The sequence below is a fragment of the Maniola hyperantus genome, chromosome 6 (genome assembly GCF_902806685.2).
Source record: "Maniola hyperantus chromosome 6, iAphHyp1.2, whole genome shotgun sequence".
Classification (NCBI taxonomy): Eukaryota; Metazoa; Arthropoda; class Insecta; order Lepidoptera; family Nymphalidae; genus Maniola; species Maniola hyperantus.
Window position 1 is genome coordinate 11,055,330 of NC_048541.1, and position 22,230 is coordinate 11,077,559.

The following is a 22,230-nucleotide window of genomic DNA, read 5'->3' on the forward strand; positions in this document are numbered from 1 at the left end:
TTTTAGAATGTACAGGTAAAGCCCTTTCATATGATAACACACTTGGTATAGTTATCTTCCTTTGAAAATACTAATATTATTTGTTAAATTTAACAATTTGTTCATTTAAATTTAATAAACATTAAAAAAGACCGTGGTGAAATTTGTGGTTACATCCACAAATTTCACCACGGTCTTCGGATTTATTCCTTTACTTGTGCTATAAGACTTATCTACCTACCAAATTTCATGATTCTAGTTCAACGTAGTAGGGTATAGTAACGATACCCTATAGGTTTTCTTGACAGACACGACGGACAGCAAAGTGATCCTATAAGGGTTCCTTTTTCCTTTTGAGGTACGGAACCCTAAAAACATATAATTAGGTAAATTAAGATATGACTAACAATAATACGAAACCAATTGTGCATGCTGGTTGTGAATTATTTTTTGGAATAGGTATTAGGTTTATAACTTTATGCTTTTACTAGTTGATGCTCGCGACTTCGTCCGCGTGGACTACACAAATTTCAAACCTCTATTTTACCCCCGAGGTTGAATTTTCAAAAATCCTTTCTAAGCGGATGTCTACGTCATAATAGCTATCTGCATTCAGACCGATCCGTCCAGTAGTTTAAGCTGTGCGTTGATAGATCTGAGATCAGTCCGTCAGTCAGTCAGCTTTTCAGAAATATAGATTTATATGATGGTAAGTTAGCCCTGTACCACGATCTCATCTAGTGGTAAGTGTCACGATGCATCATGCATTCATGCATGCGGGCAGTTTAATTAAACCCATAGGAATTCCCAATGACATTAGGTAGATATACCATAGACATGTTAAGTTCAAATTACATGGCGTATAAAATTGTGCATGGCGTGCTCAATAACGAGTATGACAGAAGGTACAAAACGCACGAGAGAAGAAGAGATAGCGATATACAAATGTGACCCAGGTGTTCCTGTTTTAAGTCTTTACTTTAGAATTTAGATAGATAGGTACAATACTTTTATCATGTCCATAATATGGCACGTGGCCGTGGTGACAATGACAAACTAGAAATAATCATAAGATACAGACCACAGAAGATACTTATTACACGAAGTATAACAATTAGTACTTAATACAATAGTTTATGTAGTTGCGATATCACGTCGTCTACAGCTGATTAAGGGCACTCATTAGCCATTCTAAAGAGTACCGCAGACACCTGATAAAATAGTCGGTCTGGAGAACAAAGAGCAACTACCGCATTCAATTCTTCGGTCTTACTACGCAGACATCCTACAAAAAAGCGTTCCTACCTAGATCGAACTGCAAAGTAGGTATGACTAAATCTCAATGACTCGATTCGATTTTCTACTGAGAAAAAGTTTCCTTAAAGTTTAGATAAAACACTATCACAAAAATAAAATATTCTATATTTTATTGAATAGGCAAACAAAAAAGACCAAAAAACAAATTGCTACAAACACACAAAGATACGAGTAGGTACAAGCAGATGATCCAAGTATACCCTAATAATTGTAACTACTAACTATACACATGCACATATATTTTACATAACGATAGACAACAAATTAATGCGTAATTTGTCTTTGGACTAAAAACAGCCGCTAGCCGCAGACACACTGAATCGTTAACGGATACAAATTTTCTTTCAATGCGCGTATTTTCCACTAGCCGGTACGGCAACGCCACGGCGTCGGCGACGGAACCGCAGCGGCAGCAGCGACGGCAGCCGGCGAAGCAGCCGTCACCGGAAGTGGAAAACCTTGCCTGCCATACAATTTCATAAATTTATGCTTCCCAGCTGCCGCGCCGCCGCCGCGCCGTAGTCGTTGGCGTTCCCGGCGCCGCGCGCGTCGTGCCGTTTAGTGGAAAGACGTCCAATCACACATAAATCGGGTGTCTGAGTTAGCTCTTCATGATAAGCTGATAGGTTGCAGCTTTTGTATGCAATTAACAGTTTTCTCATTGAACATGATAGATCACTGTACGGCATACGCCCTCTTTTGCTACGTCAGCTTTATAAATAACTCCGAACTGATAAAATACCTATAACTACGGTACCTATTTAATTTTTTATCAATATTCATTCGTTGTTAGTGGCAAACAAAACTTGATTTAGTTTGTCAATTTTAATTTTATGTGTGCATAAATAGCTGTAAGTTTCCCATGAATCATGATTCATGAATAATCTCATAAATCTCTTTTAAAAAGTGTTAAGTTAATTAATAAATTGATATAAAAGTGCAGTGTAGTTAGCATAACCTCTGAGATAATTACGTAGGAACGTCGTGATTCTGGTATCTACAGTGTTTTACAGTCTTTCTGAAAACTATGTATGTTAGATACCTATTTGATAACTCTTAGTAAGTACCTATACTTAGCTTTTGTAAAGGCTGTAAACATTGCAGACGTGTACAGAAGTTTTCCTATAATTTTATGGCGTTCAAATAAATTAAGATTAGGTAAATAAAAAACCGGCCAAGTGCGAGTCCGACTCGCGCAACGAGGGTTCCGTACTGCGGTCGTATTTTTTCGACATTTTGCACTATAAATCAAAAACTATGATGCATGAAAATAAATAAAAATCTGTTTTTTAATGTAGGTACAGGTAAAGCCCTTTCATATGATACCCCACTTGGTATACTTATCTTACTTTGAAAGTTGAAAATACGAATTAATTATTTGTTCATGAACAAATTTTTTTTGTGATATAACCACAAATTCACGGTTTTCGGATTTTCTCCCTTACGTACGCTATAAGATCTACCTACCTTCAAAATTACATGATTCTAGGTCAACTGGAAGTAACCTACAGGTTTCTTGACAGACAGACAAACAGACAACAAAGTGATCCTATAAGGGTTCCATTTTTCCTTTTGATGTACGAAACCCTAAAACAACTCAAATCTTCAACTGCCGTTTATCATATTCTGCGAAATGTCTGAGTCGTAAAAGATAACTCAAGATGTAAAAGCAACAAAAGTTCAGATAATCATAATCAGCATTAGCATAGAATTAGTTGCTCATAAAGCGCTGTAACCATAACGTAGGTAAGTACTGTTCTGAATATGGAATTTACCTGCACATTATGTGCCCCCCACACCACACGGCACACCTCATCAAGTGTCTATCGCACAGATTACAGACTTCTCTAACCTGTGGTCTATCGTTGGCATATTATCGTATCACGTATCTATACTTGAGGCGTACTAATTATCCAATAGGCAGTTAAAATTACTTACGTGAATTAAAAGCTCATAGGCAGCTTATTATGAAAAGAGTAACTCTCATTTGATCAGGTATTTAATCTCATCTTCTTTCGAATGAATAGGCAAAGAATGTTATATAGAAGCAGGCGTTACTTTGAAAATATTCATCCGAGTTCCTAGATGGAAGCGGGCTAACCTGAAATGGGTATGGCAATTTTTTCTTAAGCCCAATTCCGAAAAACAACATTGCTACTCCAAAACCCATAAAAATGCGTTGATTGCTCGTTTAAAATGATTTATTACCTAGGTACTTTAATTTACTTTTTTATATCATTAGATAAAAATATGTGGTAGGTAGATAAGTAGTTTACAGAGATAAATGCTAAGCTTAAAGATCCGCTTATTATATTATGCCCTTATTCTCCGAGTAAATATTGTTATTTATATCTAACATAATACTTAATAATATTCGTCCCATTTAATATAATTATATGCGCGAGGGTACTCATTACAAATCGTATCGTACTGTAAGACTGTCCTCTTTGAGTGGGTTAATATTAAAATGGTAGTGATAATGTTCGTGTGATAAAATATTTTTATAAATTTTTCATTGCCCAAATTGTGTTTGATTGTGATCCCTACTTTATTACCGGCGCGGCGTCGTGAAAAAGTGTGTATCTACCACATTTCATTTTATTCTTTTACAATATAATAGTACCCATTGACTAGTATCTACCTACCTGATTACTGGGAGGACACTATGTCAAGGGTTTTATTGACTTTATGTCAAGTAACATTATGGATTTCTTTCTTGCTTCTTTTTCTTTCTTTCCCACTCCTCTTGAACTCCCGCGGTCACCCTAGAAGAGCCGCAATGTAGCTAGAAACATGGTTTTTTTATTTTAATTTGCAGGCGATGGGAAATTCAAAAGCTATAAAGACGAAGGTGAAGAAAGATGAAGATTTCATCCCTCCAGATGGAGGATGGGGTTGGATGATAGTCGTCGCTGCCGGATTTTCTAACGTAAGTCTAGGTATATTCTATAAATGTATATAAAAGGAAAAGCTGACTGACTGACTGATCTATTAACGCACAACTCAAACTATTGGACGGATCGCGCTGAAAGGCATGCAGATAGTTATCTTCTAATAAAATCTCTTTTAATGAAATTGTATTTACCTACTAAAAAGCTGTGATAGCCTAGTGGTTAGGACGTCCGCCTTTTAATCGGAGGTCGAGGGTTCGATCCCGGGCACGCACCTCTAACTTTTTGGAGTTATGTGCGTTTTGATTAATTTAATATCACTTGCTTTAACGGTGAAGGAAAACATCGTGAGGAAACGTGAAGGAATGTTCTAAAAGGTGTGTGAAGTCTACCAATCCGCACATGGCCAGCGTGGTAGACTATGGCCAAAACCCTTCTTACTCTGAGAGGAGACCCGTGCTCTGTAGTGAGCCTGATGATGATTTTTTGCACGAATTGATTTTATTCCAATGGTCTAATATTTTAATAATATTTTTTAATTTTATTTTATTGCATTGGATGTTATTGAAGTGTTCATCGCAACCTTCTACCTACATATCAGTTTTACTATCACGGTTGAATTGGGTCACTTAGGTAATATATAAAATGTGATACGACCGTGACAAGAAATATAATAAAACTAGCAGTTGCCCGCGACTTCGTCCGCGTAAAATTTCTGGTTTCTCATGAGATCAGAAATTTTCCCGCTCTGCAAAAGACCGCACTTACCGACTTACTCAGTCTCACCTTAAGGCACGGAACCCAGAACACCTAAATGCCAATTTTCATATCTCTAACTTCAAAAACATAGGATTTTCATACCCCCATTTCACCCCCTTAGGAGTGGATTTTCGCAAAATCTTTTTTAGCAGATACTTACCTCTTTAAAAGAGTCTATCTTCCAAATGTCAAGTTAGTATGATTGAAATTTTCCCTCACAAACTTTCATCCCCTATTTTACCACCCTTATTTTTCAGAAGGGATTTTCCAAAAATCTTAGTTGACACCTACCCCCTAGAAAGAACCTTTGTTCCAAATTTCAAGTTAAAATAACAGTAATAATTAAAATTTTCCTATACAAACTTTCTCCCCCATTTAACCGCCCTTAAAGGGGGTTTCCAAAATGACTTATACAGATTTTTATTATTTAAAGCTAATAACCTAAATGTCGATTTTCTCGTCTCTAACTTCAAAAACATAGGACTTTCATACAACCTTCGACCCCCCGTTTCACACCTTTAGAGGGGCAATTTAGTAAGATCCTTTCTTATCTGACACCTACCCCCTAGAAAGAATCTAAGTTTCAAATTTCAAGTTTGTTGGCTTTATAGTTCCTGAGATTTCGTGATTAGTCAGTCAGTCAGTGAGTGAGTGAGTGGTATTTCGCTTTTATATATTTAGATAATATAAGAAGATGATAGGTTACAGGTCCCAAAGTAAAATTACCTAATTGGAATTAGGTAATTTTACGACACTTATTTTTCTTTTTACTATAAAAAAGAAATCATTAGATACGTATTAAAATTTCACATCACAAGTCAGAATTGTACCTACATACAATACGCTAAAATTGTATCCGACTAGCTGACCCACCCCTGTTTCGCTTGAGTGGAGTTTCTGAAAATCACTTCAGGGTGGAATCTCCGAAAATCCAGAAACATGTATTTCTTCATTTTTAACTGAAAGCCCAAAAACCATTCACATGATATACTTAGTGTGAAGACTGACGGACTTTCATAGAAACTGTCAACCCTTAATTTATCCCCCCGAAACTGAAATTTCCAAAAATCATAAACATATTTAGATACAGTTTGTACATTTTCAACGAAATATTGCAAACTTCCATTTAACGACCAACTCCTTAAAACGTAGAAATTGCTAAGGTCCTTTGGTTTAAAATGTTACTGTTTTACTCTCCGTTTATCGAAAATTCTTTATAACGCAATAAAATACCTAAAGAGGACGATAAGTCTTTTTTGTAAAATGTAGGTAGATACATACCTATATAATCTGACACTGATAAATATTATAATGACGGATGATGACTGATGACGAATTACGTTCTTATAAGAAGATATGAGCAATGTCCTCTTTTTCAAGATTTTCCTCTGATGATTTCACGGTTACGCTTTTGTTTTCATAAATCATTGAAGCTTATTTATAAACATCATTATCATCATGAACAACCGATCGCCGGCTCACTACAGAGTACGGGTTTCCTCTCATACTAGTGAGAAGTGTTTTGGCCATAGTCTACCACGCTGGCGAAGTGTGGATTAGCAGACTTCACACACCTTTGAAAACATTATGGAGAGCCATCAGGCATGTAGGTTTCCTCACGATGTTTTCCTTCACCGTTAAAGCAAGTGATTTTTAATTACTTAAAACGCACATAGCTCTGAAAAGTTAGAGGTGCGTGCCCGGGATCGAACCCCCGACCTCCGATTAGGAGGCGGATGCCCTAACCACTAGGCTATCACAGCTTAGCATTTAGAAACACACAACAACAAAATATGAACATTCATTACTTTTCGTAGAAATACCTATGTTATTTAATATATCTATTCCAGACATTGTTTTGTCATTGAATATTATAATGCCGATAAGCGATCAGAGAGATCAAGGCTGAAAATTGTCTAGAAAATCATTAAGTACATGTTAAAATCTCCGTTTTTATTTTATCAGTATTTAAAACGTACCTACCTATGAAAATATTGAACGGTGAACCTCTTGTTTGTTTTAGTTGAGAATTTTACACCTTTAACAATTTTTTTAATGGAAAATTATTATAGACTTACTTCTTCTTAATTAACCGACTTCAAAAAAAGCAGGAGGTTCTTTCTCTTCTTTTTGATTACCTAAATATGAAAATTACAAATCAATACAATTAACGAAATTACAAATATCATCTAAACAAACGTAAAGAGTCACATGAGTAGTGTGCCCAATGCCCAAAACCCTGCCTGCGTTACCTACCCCGTTGAATGGCCAGACTAATATTCTTCCTTCCTTATTAATTTTCTTCCTTAGTTCACCTCTTTTTACCTTTTCATCTGGGCAGTGGACATATTGTTTACTAGATGATGCCCGCGATTTCGTCCGCGTGGATTTAGGTTTATAAAAATCCCTAGGAAACTCTTTAATTTTCCGGGATCAAACGTAGCCTATGTCTACCCTGGGTAGATCTATACCAAATTTCATCAAAATCGGTTAAACGGATGGACCGTGAAAAGTAAGCAGACAGACAGACACACTTTCGCATTTATAATATTAGTATGGATAGTAGGTATCAGCCTATGTCTACCCTGGGTAGATCTATACCAAATTTCATCAAAATCGGTTAAACGGATGGACCGTGAAAAGCAAGCAGACAGACAGACACACTTTCGCATTTATAATATTAGTATGGATAGTAGGTATCCTATTCTATTTACCCTTTTTTTCTATTACGCTTTTATTTTTGTAATATCTGGATGTTTAATTTGCTACTTGCCTATTACGTACAGTAGATACTTTCAGATTTATCTCCTGCAGATTTATTAACCACATCAAACCTTTCTCCTTTCCAGCTATCCATGCTCCCGATGCTACAACAGTTCGGCTTGCTGTTCCGGGACAAGTTCTCAAGGCTCGGCATCAGCAGCTCGGAGACCACGACCATTATCAACATGAACTCCGCCCTGACCTCTTGCGTCGGTGCGTGACGCGCCTCGCATGGTAACTCTTTGATACCATACCGGCCAATCTGTTTTATTTCTTTTGACAATTCAAAACTAGCAACTAGCAGAACAATAGGCATAGAGAGAGAGAGCTTTAAAGTTTAAGGGTGTCTGACAGGAGGTTGTGACGACACTAATTAGTATCTGGCAATGATGCTGGTAATGCATGACGTGATTTCTAATACTATTCCGCTGAAAATATTAAAAAATTGACTTTATACTTGGACGTAAGATTTTTACACCTTTGTTACTTTTTTTTTTTTTTCTACACAAAAAGAAAAAACACTTACAATATTGGTTTCTTCGTGCTCGTACGCTCCTAAAGCTACCATGATCCAAACAAACGTTCCTCCCAGTGTTGGGGGCAAAATGCAGAGAAACTTTCAGCTTTTATAAAATAACGAAGGTCTGGCACTCGCCGGCTCCTAGTCCATAAGGATTTTGATGACGTACATGGTTATACATCTCTAGGAGGCCTTATATTATGAGACCTAAATTTTCTGCTTCCTTGAAGTTAGCGTCAACATCAAATTATTTCGCATCAACAACTTTCGCATTTATAATAATTAATATCAGTACCTAGTGATTCGTAGCATACAAATCATTTAATCACTAACTATTTCCTCGAGGCCTTAATTTTTAACTGACTAAAAAAGGAGGAGGTTCTCAATTTGACTTTTTTTTGTATGTTTGTTATATTGCTTGTTATACGCGATTTCTCCGCTAAATATGAACCCATTTTGATGATTCTTTTTTGTGTGGTGTTTTTTGTGGGTTCAGAGGTGGTCCAATTTTAGTTTAGTGAAGATCTGATGAATATCTTCGGAGATGGAGAACAAGAACTCCCCAATGGATAAGAATAAATTGCTCGCGATCAGTGTAATAGCTAAGTAAACAGTAGGTTTCTAACCAGGCATAGCATATTTTAATACAAGTGGGCTACCTACTAAAACTTGTGAAATAAAAAAAATTGAAGTCGGTTTTTTTTTATTTTATTTTTATTTACACTATGGATTCTCGAACATTTTAACGAAGTCTTACGAAGTCGTAATTTTCTTGTATCGAACATAACGTAAATGTAAACAGCATCTATAGTCCGCGACATGTTGAGATGGTAATCGGGGTGGGGACGCCCCCCCAAATACCCCGATTGCCTTCTCGACCTGTCACGTACCATACTGCTAGTATTATATTTGTACCTATTTTAATCAATTTTAAGTCTGCTAGTGCATTCTTATTCAATTTCAGGTTTGGCGAACGGACCAGTATTCAAGACATTTAGCTACCGTCAAGTTTCACTCACAGGAGCAATCGTTGTATTTGTTGCTTTATTATGTACAACGTTTTCCAATAATTTCTCGACATACCTGATATCCTTCTCGATTTTATATGGTTAGTCTGTTCAGTGTTATAGGCATAAAGGAAGTTATTATTAAACTAGCATTTTAATATATTTCAATACTTTTCAAAACTTTCAGGTGCTGGATATGGTATAAGTAGTTCAGCAAATGCTCTAGCACTAAACACTTATTGGAAAAATAGGAGAAGACTAGCAACAGGTCTATCGTGGACAACAACGGGTCTTGGTCCTATTATATGGCCGCAAATAATAACTGCACTTTTTACTGCTTTCGGTGAAACAGGAGCTTGTCTCATTATAAGTGGTTTTGCAATACATGCAATTGCATGTGCACTTTTGCTACAACCTGTGGAATGGCATTCAAAGCCATCAAACTTAAAACCACAAGATGAAGAGACATTGTTAACACCAGACAATATAGCATCTAGTCTGGTAAATGATAAGAAGAACGAAGACAGTGGTTACTTTAGTCAAATATCGAAATTTAAGAATCTTAGTGTATTTTCAAGCCAATATCTCTACAACGAAGATGATCCCATAACTCCAGGCTACGAAATAACAGACCCGGGAATACCTATGATGGTTAGAGCTAATGATGGCTACTTTAGCCAATCCAGACAATCGAGAAGTCGGTTATCTTCCAGAGATGGTTCAGCCAAAACTTCTCGCCTAAATTCCAAAAAGCCTTCGATGTCAAATTTATTAGAAAATCGGTCACGAAAATCTTCAACTTTATACCTTAATGAATCTAAGAAAAACTCCTCGGCTAACTTAGGTGCTCTTAATCAAGAACGTGATTCAAAACCAACAAATAAACCAAAACGTAAAACATCAGTTACACTGAATACTCAGATCCCCGAATCTGAAATAGAAGATTGCCCAACGCTAAAAGCTCCTCAAGATTTAAAAGCTGATGAAAAAGCTGCTGTAGAAACAATTGACCCCCAAAAGGCTAAATACATTGCAGATAGAGCGGAAAAACATTTGGCTGGCACAAAGAGTATTAAATCTTTTAAAATGGATGGGCAATATAGTGAAAAGTACAACAAAGATAATCACAGCAATATTTCGTTCAAAGATGACATAGAAGAACGAAAGTACCTAAAAGATAATCAAAGTAATCAATCATACCGAACAACAAGGCAAAGGCGAAAATCTAATAATTTTAATTATGAGAGTGAAGTTCTTAAGCAAGCTTCCTTAAAATTAGAAGAATATTTAAAAGAGAGTGAAGACAAAGCTGACAAATTTAAACTAATAGTAAATGGTCCATTAGATGATAACGTATTTGAAGATGTTAAGGAAAAATGTGAGGAGGAGGAAGATCAAGAGAAAGAATTAACTTTCTGTGAAAAAGTTGCTATGTTTTTCGATTTAGATCTTTTAAAAGATTTTACATTTATAAACCTAATGTTGGGCATTACTTTAGCTAATTTTAATGAATTAAATTTTTCAATCTTGACACCTTTTATCCTTGGTGATTATGGATTGACAAAGCCACAAGTAGCATTTTTTATGTCTCTCTTAGCTGGAGTAGATATTTGCGTTAGATTTTGCATACCATTCGTCGCTGGCAAGATTGGGTGGGATAATAATTCCTTCTTTCTATTTGGTGTCTTATCTATGGCTGCAGGAAGAGTTGGTAAATAAAATGTATTTCCTAAAAAGCATTTTAAGGTCTATTTTCACTCCGACATTTTGATCAAAACATATTTTATTTTTCTTTTCAGTTTTAGCCCATTGGCAAGATTATAGTGTAGTTCTCATAGTAGCAGTAATTATAGGATTTGGAAAAGGTCTACGAACCGTGTTCATGGCACTTGTAATACCTACGCATGTGCCACTACATAAACTACCAGGAGCGTCCGGTATGCAGTTATTAACTGCTGGAATTGCTTACTTAGCCTTAGGGCCTGTAGTAGGTAAGAAATATTCTAATGTAACTAGCCTTAAAATATATTTTTAGATAAATTCAATTTTTATTGCCAATATAGCTGATGCCCTCGACTTCGTCCGCCTAGAGTTAGTTGTATAAATATCCCATGGAAACTCTTCGATTTTCCACAATAAATTGAGGTACCTCATACCTATTCGTCACCAAGATAGGTACAGTATCAAGATAGCTGGTAAAAGATTTTATTCCTCTGAGTTTTTCGTTTTAAATCTTACAGTTGAATTTAAAAAGTAAAATTATAGCTAAATGATTTTACTTTTTTAGTCCGTTTTAAACATTTTCAAAACGGTTATCAGTTTTACCACTATAAAAGTGACTAAGTATCATTATTATTTTTATTAAAGACTTTTTTGTATTTTAGGCTGGATCAAGGATAATGCATCAACCGCAGTAACGTTGCACTGCCTAAACATCTTCACGTGGCTCACAGCAATATCGTGGGGTCTCGAGAAATACTTCACCTCAAGAAAACAGAAAGACAAAATTGAAAATGATCCCATAAAAGCATGAAAAATAATTGTAAACTTAGTTAACTATCCAGCCTTAATTATTAAACGAGAAGAAACAAGAAGATTGAAGTTTGGAAAACTTTAATCAGACGGCTCCAGCGTGATGGCGTGAACTTGCGATTTTGAAAACTAAACAAAAAATATTTGTGAATAATTAGTTCCAGATTTCCATTAAGTATTCTAATTTGTCGAGTCGAGTGGAAAATATATTGGCTTGTACCTACATATTTTTACAAGCCTAAAATTCCCAAAATATATGAATAAACGGACCCTATTAACCAATTAGGTGAGTTACTGAGGTCAATACAGTCAGTAGCAGTCATACGTTTGTCGTGTCGTGAATCGTGATAGATAAAGTAAATTTTTATGTATTAACGTATCTCTAAGTATGTAAATAAAGTTATTTTAATAATTACTAAATTGTTTAAGTGGTTGTGTGATACAGTTTTACTATAGAAAATCCTTCAGATATCATCATCCGAGGCCGAGTTTCAAGTGACCGAATTAAAGACAGTGATAATGTAGGCAAGTCATAAAATAATAGTCACAGATAATAGGTAGTATAAAGTTTCATAATAATTTTAATAAAAGTATAGGTAGATATATAATATATATAAAATAGACCATTTTATTAATAGACGCCTAAAACTTTTTAAGAGCATGTTGAAGATAAGATATGTTTTTGTTTTACAAAAAGGCGCATGAACATGAAACTATAGTTTTTTTTTGCGTTTGATCCGTGATTCCACGGCACTGACAACATTATAGGCATAAAATAACAAAAAAGGGCATAAAATAATAATGATTCGCGAAACATTGACTGAAAAATTATTAAGTAAACTTAATGAAATCTTATTTTCTCTTTGGCATAGTATACTCAAGCCTAATTCGGTCTTTCTGTGAATCAATGTTCAAATTCATAATCTAGTTCAACGGTTAATCAGTTGAACCAGTGGGAACTAGCAAAATTATTATCATTATTTTGCTCGTTCCCACTAGTTCAACTAGTTCTCGTTTTTGAAAACGAATCTATGCATAGGTATTTGCATCCACTTGAAAAGTTGAATCCAACACGAATGTCACTGTTGTCTTTTAACAAGCTTTTTAACATTCGGCCATTAAGTACTTATTCCTGTGACTTATTCATTGTAACCGAGGTACATAATGAGGAAATCTTGAATTGATGCTGAATATGCCAAAGGGACAGAAAGTTTATTGTTCATTATTGAGAAGCAAAAGTAGGTATATGAGTCGTGCTTATTTTGTACTAATCATAGACATAGACTACTAGATATAACTATTAAAGAAGAGATAAGGTAGGTACCTATCTACTTACTACGGGAACCCTTGGATAGAGAACGAGTAGAAATATTAGAGTAGATGGACCTAGTTACCTTCTACAAGAAAACGTTGAAGGATGGACTAGAATTATTAGACCTTCTATCTGGTATCTATATAGGTACGACTAATATAATAACACACTATGAAATCACTATCAGATAACATGCTGGTGGTCTGAAGGCTAAAAAAACCGAGTCAGACTCGCGCACTGAGGGATCCGTAGTACAGTCGTATTTTGCGACATTTTGCACGATAATTCAAAAACTATGATGCATAAAGATAAATGAAAATCTGTTTTAGAATGCACAGGTGAGATCTTTCATACGATACCCCACTTGATATAGTTATCTTACTTCGAAAATTGAAAATACTAATTATTATATTATATTTTTTTGTGTGATCTAACCCTAAATTCACGGTTTTCAGATTTTTCCCCAAATGTCAGCTATAAGACCTACCTACCTGCCAAATTTCATGATTCTAGGTCAACGGGAAGTACCCTGTAGGTTTCTTGACGGACAGACGGACAGACAGACAACAAAGTGATCCTATAAGGGTTCCGTTTTTCCTTTTGAGGTACGGAACCCTAAAAACGGTAAAAAATAGTTTCATATGATAGTTTAGAGACACTATAGGTATACCTAGGTACTTACCTAGTATTTAAAATTTAAATAGATGAATATTATGATATTGAAAAAATTGAATTTGAGGACACTACGAATGTAGATATTATGGTCGTATAGGTAGGTTTGTACTGCAATATGTCTTTTAAGTCTCTTCTTCTCCCTTTGGCTAGATACCTACTCGAAACTCGAAATGGAACGATTATGTTGCTATAAGATTAGCCATTAAAAATATTAATATTATAAATGCGAAAGTGTGTCTGTCTGTCTGCTAGCTTTTCACGGCCCAACCGGTCAACCGATTTTGATGAAATTTGGTAAAGAGTTAGCTTACATCCCAGGGATGGACATAGGCTACTTTTTAACCAGAAAATCAAAGAGTTCCCACGGAATTGTTGAAAACCTAAATCCACGCGAACGAAGTTGCGGGCATCAGCTAGTGAAAAATATATATAATCTCATCTCAATGTGATATAATTATTATACTAACCTAGTTACAATTATTGCCGAAATTCCCATCAATTGTGAATTTTTGAGTATAATATTTCTTAGTATCTTTTAAATTACTTGAGGTATCCATGTAAGTACCTATTTGTGCTATCAATTTTAATGATAAAGAAAACGGGTGCGTGACCGTTATATTGTTGATAACATTCTGTACCATTATATTTTGTTGGCATTATCATCATAAATATATTAAAAGTAGGTACTTACCTATGTTTTCTGCCTATATGCATGTTCATACTTTGCTGTGTGTGTCAGAGTCGCGCACCGAAGGTTCCGTACAGTGGTATTTTTCGACATTTTGCACAAACAAAAACAATATTATGCATGAAAATAAATAAAAATCTGTTTTAGAATATCATCATCATGATCATCCCATCACCGCCGGCTCACTAGTCACTACAGAGCAGAGAGCACGGGTCTCCTCTCAGAGTGAGAAGGGTTTAGTCATAGGCTACCACGCTAACCATGTGCGGATTGGTAGACTTCACACACCTATGAGAACATTATGGAGAACGTTCAGGCATGCGTGTTTCCTCACGATGTTTTCTGATATTTAATTACCTACTTAAAATTAAAACGCACATAACTCCGAAAAGTTAGAGGTGCGCCCTTTACAATGTTAATTTATTAATATACCTACTAAAATAATACGGAACATTATACATTATAGGTACCTACATATTATTATCATAACTATTATTTTATTCCACCTGAATATAAGGGCGCAAAAAATTACTGTAGATAGGTACCTACTACCTAGATCAGTTATTATTTTCACTGTAGAATTGTAAAAAGCCGGAAAAGCCTTTCAATGTAACTATTTGTTTCTGTACCTAACAATTAAACAACCTAAAAAATTAAAAACGTGAGATTTACCTTTAGTTTTATTATATACTTTATTTTTATTCATTACGTGACCAATATACTTAATACCTATTCTATATATCTACACTATCATCAATAGGCATTAAATAGATATTAAGTTTAAAAGTTCAAAGGAATTATGGTGAAGACCAACTAGGTACTATAATAGGTGAGTATCGATAATCGACACTCAAGTATTCGATATCCACTGGCCTATAATCGAAAATATATTATACCTTTACATATGTATAGGTAATGATGCCTGATGTTAATTATAACTTTACTTATTAGTGATTGTCATTGAAGACTACCGTGTTATTATAAGATAGTAAGACGCTATGTAAATATCTTTGGGCCAAATAGGTACAGTTGATAAAACCGACATTAATGTAATTGCGATAAGAAGTATCACTGCATACTTTTGTGCCATTCGTTAGCTAATATCACCAACATGCAAGTCGGATGTATGTTAGAATATTCAAACTCCTTTTTATGTCAATACCCCAATATGTATCTATGAACTTTATGTGCACAGGTATAGGAATAAGTGGTAATAAATCGGAAACTGTATTTTAAGCTGAATTAATTAATGAAAGTGATTTAGTCCTGGGCATTTAGTGATTTTGAAGACATGCGCCAGTCTCGCATCCGGATACATTTGCTAGGATGTCTGGTGCAATGAATAAAGTGCCACCTGATGGAGGGTATGGGTGGGTTATCACTTTCGCCTACGCTTTGAATAATGTAAGTATAGAGTAGTAAGTCTACAACTAGACCAGAGTGTAAGTTAGTTATCAGTTAAGTAGATAAATTAAGTATAACTAAGTACAGTAAATGAAAAACGTAATGATGTTATTGAAACTAAGGATACCGACGACCTCAGCTGCATGAATTTAAGTTTTGAAATCTCGCCGGAACTCTTTGATTTTCCGATATAAAAGCTTATGTCCGTATAAAATATCTGCTAATGATCTGCCATACCTATCAAAATCGGTTAAGCGGAGGGGTCATAGAAACAGATTCACACTAATTTACTATTTATAATAATATTAGAACGGATAAAAAATTGATGCTTGTTTTGTATTATTTACGATATATTTTTTTGATTTGCTCCAAGTACCCATACTAACCAAAAGGTCGGGGGTTCGATCCCGGGTTTGCATCTCTAACTTTTCAGAGTTATGTCTGTTTTAAACCATTAAAATATTTCACTTGCTTTAATGGTGAAGGAAAATATCGTGATAGTCGGATGATCAGATCACCTGATGTTAAGCGATAAGTTACCGCTGCCTACGAATATTTGCAGCACCAGAGGAACCACCAATCCATTATCGGCCAAACGATGAAAAATACCAGCCAAATGATGATGATCCGTAGTCCAAACTAATATTAGAAACACGAACGTAGCTCTGTCTGTCTGTTTCATGGCTTAGCCGCTGAACCAATCTTGATAAGAATCCTTGCTTCCTGGCGTCCCGGAGATAGTCATAAGATACTTTTATCCCACTCAGAATTTTTGAAGAACCTAAATCTACGCGGACGAAGTCGCGGGCAACAGTTAGTTTTAAATATATTATTTCGGAGCTCTGTTTGTTTAAATAAGTGCAAAAATTTGATAAATTTGGTTTTCTTGTTTTCTTCATAATATTATTTGAAAGAAATCTACTTAAGCATCTGTATAGTAAGATACTTTAATTATTCTTATGCTCGCGAATTCGTCCGCGTGGACTACACAAATTTAAAACCCCTATTTCATCACCTTAGGAGTTGAGTTTCAAAAATCCTTTCATAGCGGATGCCTACGTCATAATAGCTATCTGCATGCTAAATTTCAGCCCGATCCGTCCAGTAATTTGAGCTGTGCGTTGATAAGTAGATGATTCAGTTAGTAAATCAGTCAGACACCTTTTCCTTTTGTATATTTAGAAGGTGAATTGATATTAATGAACTGTTTGGTTTTAGGTAGTGGTACTTCCTCTTATTGCTGGTTTTGGATTGGTTTTCCAAGAAGCCTTTGACGAAACTGGTCTAACCGCAACGCAGGGGACTCTAGTGATTATTTTAAACCATGGGCTCGGTATGCTTCTATCGCTTTTCGGCGGTCCTGTGCTACGTCGGTTTGGCTACCGAAAAGTGGCAGTTGCCGGCGCTTTATTAATCACATCCGGCCTCATTCTAACAGCCTTCTCATCTTCGTTCTGGTTATTTATAATCTCCTACAGTATTATTAATTGTAAGTGTTCATATTATGTCTAACTTTACTTAAGTATATTATAGCTTGACTTTATTTAAATCTGATATCATAAGGAGTCTGATACTATACTGATAAAAATATGCTCGATAAATAAATATAAAGATAAAAAATTACTAATTACAATATTTGCGTTTCAATATTATTAAGTACCTACGTGTTGTTTATTTGTTTCCACCTAAAGAAAATTTTATGTTTTCAAATATTTTTTTCAGCAATGGGAGTAGCAGCAGTTATGGCAGCATTTTCTTTAGCAATAAATTCATTCTTCAGACAGAAAAGAGGACGAGCGATAGGTATTGGCATGTCACTAACGGGACTAGGAACCATTTACACGCCTCTATTAATGAGTGCACTTATTTATGCATACGGTTGGAGATATGCCGTCTTAATATTGGCTGGTATCTGCCTCCATTCCCTTTTGGCAGCCTGTTTACTTAGACCTGCTAAATGGTACTTAAAAGATCCAGTAGAGTCTGAAGAAGCAGTTCCATTAAAAGAACCTGGTATCGAACTTGTAAATGGTAGTGTTACAACATTTTCCAAACATACTGGTAAGGGTTTAAGTATTTTGTTACTTTTGTATTAATTTTGCTCTATCTTTTGATAGAGCTTAGTACAAAAGTAAAGAGAGTGCATGATCACTTTTTAAATAATTTTGCTGTTGAAGTAATAAAAATCATTTTAAAATTTCAGATGTTCAATCTATTAATCCTAAACTAGAAGAATCAATAGAAAATGGACCACCAGCACCAAAAAGTGTTTCCATGCGATCTCTTTCAATCGCGAACGGGCTTCAAGCCAGAAATGCGATATCGCATCCTGATATTCGAAAGAACACACCTGACCCTCCTCTGGCTGAATCTAAATACAAGTGGTGGGAATCTCAAGAAATAAATTTGGGTAGTTCCATTAACATATTCAATGAGAAAGAGTTAACTAATAGAAAAGAGACAGATGAAGATAAACTTGATTCAGAAAGCAAATCGAAAAGTTTATTCGAAAGAATTGTAGATTTTTTTGATCTAACGTTGCTGAACGACCCAATATTTGTAAATATTTTGTTCGGATTATCAATGGCGTCTTGTGTTGAGACAAACTTCTCTCTTTTACTGCCAATTATACTGAAAGACATGTTACAATTCGAGACTTCAGATATTGCGAAGATCATGGCTGTGATTGGATTTTCTGATACTCTTTTCCGATTTTTGTCACCGTTCATCGGGGAGTGGTGTCAGAAACCACCTCGAGTCATGTACCTGGTCAGCCTGCTCATAATCATCTTTACCAGAACGAGTAAGTTTTTATTCAACTGTGATTTGCGATCTTATTACAAAAACTTTAGATGTGGCTTAAACAAATCTCGTACATTCTGCATTCTGCATACAACGTGCATTCTATGGGATCAACGAGATTAACCCCGTCTATCCCACAGAATGCACGACATTGACATCAGTATTAAAATAATATTTTTTTAATAAGTCCTTTAGGGTTTAATTTTAACTTACCTAAAACTGGTAATATATCAAAGGTATAAATTTAACAATTAGACCCACGTTATACAAGTAGGGGAAATTCTAAAAATTTATAAAATACAACAATGCACGTCTCAAATGCTATTTACACTATTTGGAATAGTTTGAAGCTTGTTTGAGGTTAACTACATTCGGGTGTCGTAATCATTTTATTTATTCAACTGTGGACTACTTTACGAACAGCTCTATTTCTCAGATAAATGTGGCGCAAACTATTTGCCATTAACTACACAGCACCTGAGTGTCTTTTCTCCTATAATCAACTAGTAACTTCCGTTCTTGCAAATACTCGCAAAGTAAAAATCAAGCACAAAGGTATGAAATACTTGCCTACTTCGTCGTTCGTAATTTTGTAAAGTTGTGTTTCTGTCTGCATTCACACAATTTTTATTCGTTTATGAGGCAACATGAAAAACTTACTAAGTACTAACTGTATGTTTAAAATAAGGTAAAAATTTCTTTCATCAACTTTCAATGCACTTACGTACGTCGTAAATCTGTACTTCTTTGGTTTTCAGTGATGCTGTTTACAACCACATTCACCGGCATGCTGTTTGTGGCACTAGCAATAGGCATTACTAAGGGCGTGAGGACGGTGTACATGAATATCATAATTCCTAGTTACGTGCCTTTAGAACGGTTGCCCTTCGCCTCCGGTATCCAGATGTTCTTCAATGGAATCGTAATCATCACTATTGGATCTCTTTTAGGTAAATTAGTACTTTGATATACCTTCCTGTGTTTACGAATTAATTAAGTATAACTTACCTAATCACCGTAAAATTCGTCGTCTTGCGTGATGCCAGTAATACCTACATTGACTGCGTTGATCAGCCAGGCCAAATCCTGTTCCAAAAATCGATCCAGCGTGCAATTAACCGCAGTAAAATACCTCATAATCATGATCTCACGTAGGTAGGTATAGTTTAGATATCTAATAAAATCCCTAATTTAAATTCCTCAATAAGTTTAGATAAGCTTTAATCATAACTCATAAGTTTTATTGTAACATTTTCAGCAACTAAAACGATTATTAGTGTACTTGCTATCGGATAGAGGCCTGTTAGGTAATTTTTTTTCAATAGTTCCATTCGACAGATCAGTTTTTAATTTATTAAGTAGATTGATTCGATGTTCTTCAAAAAAGCTTTAAATGAACAAGTTTAAGATAACACATTTTATTTATTCACGATATTACTTTATCATTTCGTATAAAATGATCTGATTAAATCAGTATAATATCTACAACTACAACTACTTACTTGATAAAAAATATGTGCCGTACGTAACTCATAACAGTAGTAGGTACAATAATTCACCTGTTAAGCCTTAAGGCTTAGTAGGATTTGTAATATTTTTTCATAGATAATTAATTAATTTTACCTTATTTCACAGAATCATTATAGGTCTCGGTTTTTATACGTGCGTACCACACTTTAACTTCAATATTTTTATCATTTCTTATAATTTATTTTTTCGTCGCGATCAATCTAATAATCTTCGTCATATATTATTAGAGCTATCATTTTATTCATTGTAGATTGTCAGCATACGTTCTGTATTTCAATTAAAGTACTTACGTACCTACTATACTGACTTGAAATTTATAATACCGATGCATAGCACTGAAATAGTTTCCTAAGTTTCCTTTAAAGGGGTGAAATTTAGAAGGGGTTTTAATGTAAAATGTAGAATTGAAAAGGATTTAAAATCTATATTGCTATAACCAAGAATTTTTATTGAAAATTGTACAACAAATTTTAGGTATACCTAGCAATAATTACTGTACAAATCGTGCTCTTGTGGATACTTACTTACTGGAAGAATTGCAGTGTTGAACAGTCGGGGCGATTCTTAGTACAAATAATGCAGAGCCAGCCAATTCAGAGAATTCAGGATTATTTTCAGAGGCAAATAAAATCTATCCTATTCCAGGATAATATAATTCATTATAATTTTAAAAACAAATTGTTCTACATTTCGTTTCTGAAGGTTTTCTTAGTTAATAGCTGCTGGAAATGTGGTTGGTTAGATCTAACAATTATTTACTTATTAAAGTATAGCAATTCATCATCATCATCTTTATCATCATCAACATCTGATAGACGTCCACTGCTGTACATAGCTCTCTTGTAGGGACTTCCACACGCCATGGTCTTGCGCCACCAGAATCCACTTACGACTTGCCTGATGTCATCCGTCCCCTTAGAGATCAAAAGTGCTTTTCCTTGCTAGATTTTACTGACCTGTATTAAAGTCAACCAGGGCAGATCTCTCCCTGCAGCGTAGAAGGAAAGTGTATATTATGACGATAGAAATAATAGCTAAGTTTTTTTTTTACGTTTCAGGTCGGATACGAGATTATTCTGGCTCCTACAGAATTCCTATAACAGTTCTCAACGTTGTCACAATGCTAACTGTTATTATCTGGAGTGCAGAGTTCCTGTACTTTAGGATAAAGAACAAAAATAAGAAACAGATATCTGAATGAACGATTTATTATTGTGTACAACCGAGCTTCTATATATACAATTTTAGTATATAATAATTACTGCAACTTACATTCAGAAAGACAGAGGAAATAAAAACTGATAGTGTTATTCTTACAAACGGGTCAAGTGCGAGTCAGGCTCGCGCGTCGATGGTTCCGTTACAGTCGTATTTTTTCAACATTTTGCACGATAATTCAAAAACTATGATGCATAAAAATAAATAAAATTTTGTTTTCAAATGCACAGGTGAAGACCTTTCATATGATACCCAATTTGATATAATTATCTTACTTCGAAATATAAAAATACTAATTTTTATACTTTATTTCATGACCACAATTTAATTTTTTTTGTGTGATGTAACCACAAATTCACGATTTTCCCCGAATGTCTGCAATAAGACCTACCTACCTGCCAAATTTCATGATTCTAGGTCAACGGGAAGTACCCTGTAGGTTTCTTGACAGACCGACGGACAGACAGACAGATTAAGATACAATCATAATAATATTATGGCAATAGGTTTTAAATTTTTGCAACAATTCTTTTTTTATAAACAGAGTTATAGAGAATAATTATTATATATTTTTAACTATCGTATCGTATTTAAGAACACTGAGGCAATACTGCGTGGTCGTGTGATAGATAGATAAAATATTGCAGTCATCTAGCTACCAGTACAAATTAATTATAATTCATCACAATATTATTCTAGTAAACTTACGAGTATATTATATACAAAATGTGTTCATACTGTAAATACGTACGTATACAACTCTTAAGACCTAATATTAATTAATATTTATTATTTACAATACTTTTATATTTACATTGTGTTAGTAATAGGTA

At 34.8% G+C, this 22,230-nt stretch overlaps 1 protein-coding gene across 1 annotated transcript; it reads left to right on the forward strand.

The window, feature by feature from the left end:
- Nucleotides 1-3,716: 3,716 nt before the first annotated feature.
- On the forward strand, nt 3,717-21,780 carry LOC117983217 (uncharacterized). Its single transcript, XM_069499187.1, has 13 exons — nt 3,717-3,871; nt 4,115-4,225; nt 7,796-7,922; nt 9,194-9,337; nt 9,424-10,947; nt 11,036-11,227; nt 11,621-11,766; nt 15,731-15,847; nt 17,066-17,336; nt 17,570-17,908; nt 18,051-18,650; nt 19,408-19,599; nt 21,238-21,780. The coding sequence occupies exons 2-13, from the start codon at nt 4,118-4,120 to the stop codon at nt 21,378-21,380; spliced, it is 3,903 nt and encodes a 1,300-aa protein (XP_069355288.1). The 5' UTR covers nt 3,717-3,871; nt 4,115-4,117; the 3' UTR covers nt 21,381-21,780.
- The last annotated feature ends 450 nt before the right edge of the window (nt 21,781-22,230 follow it).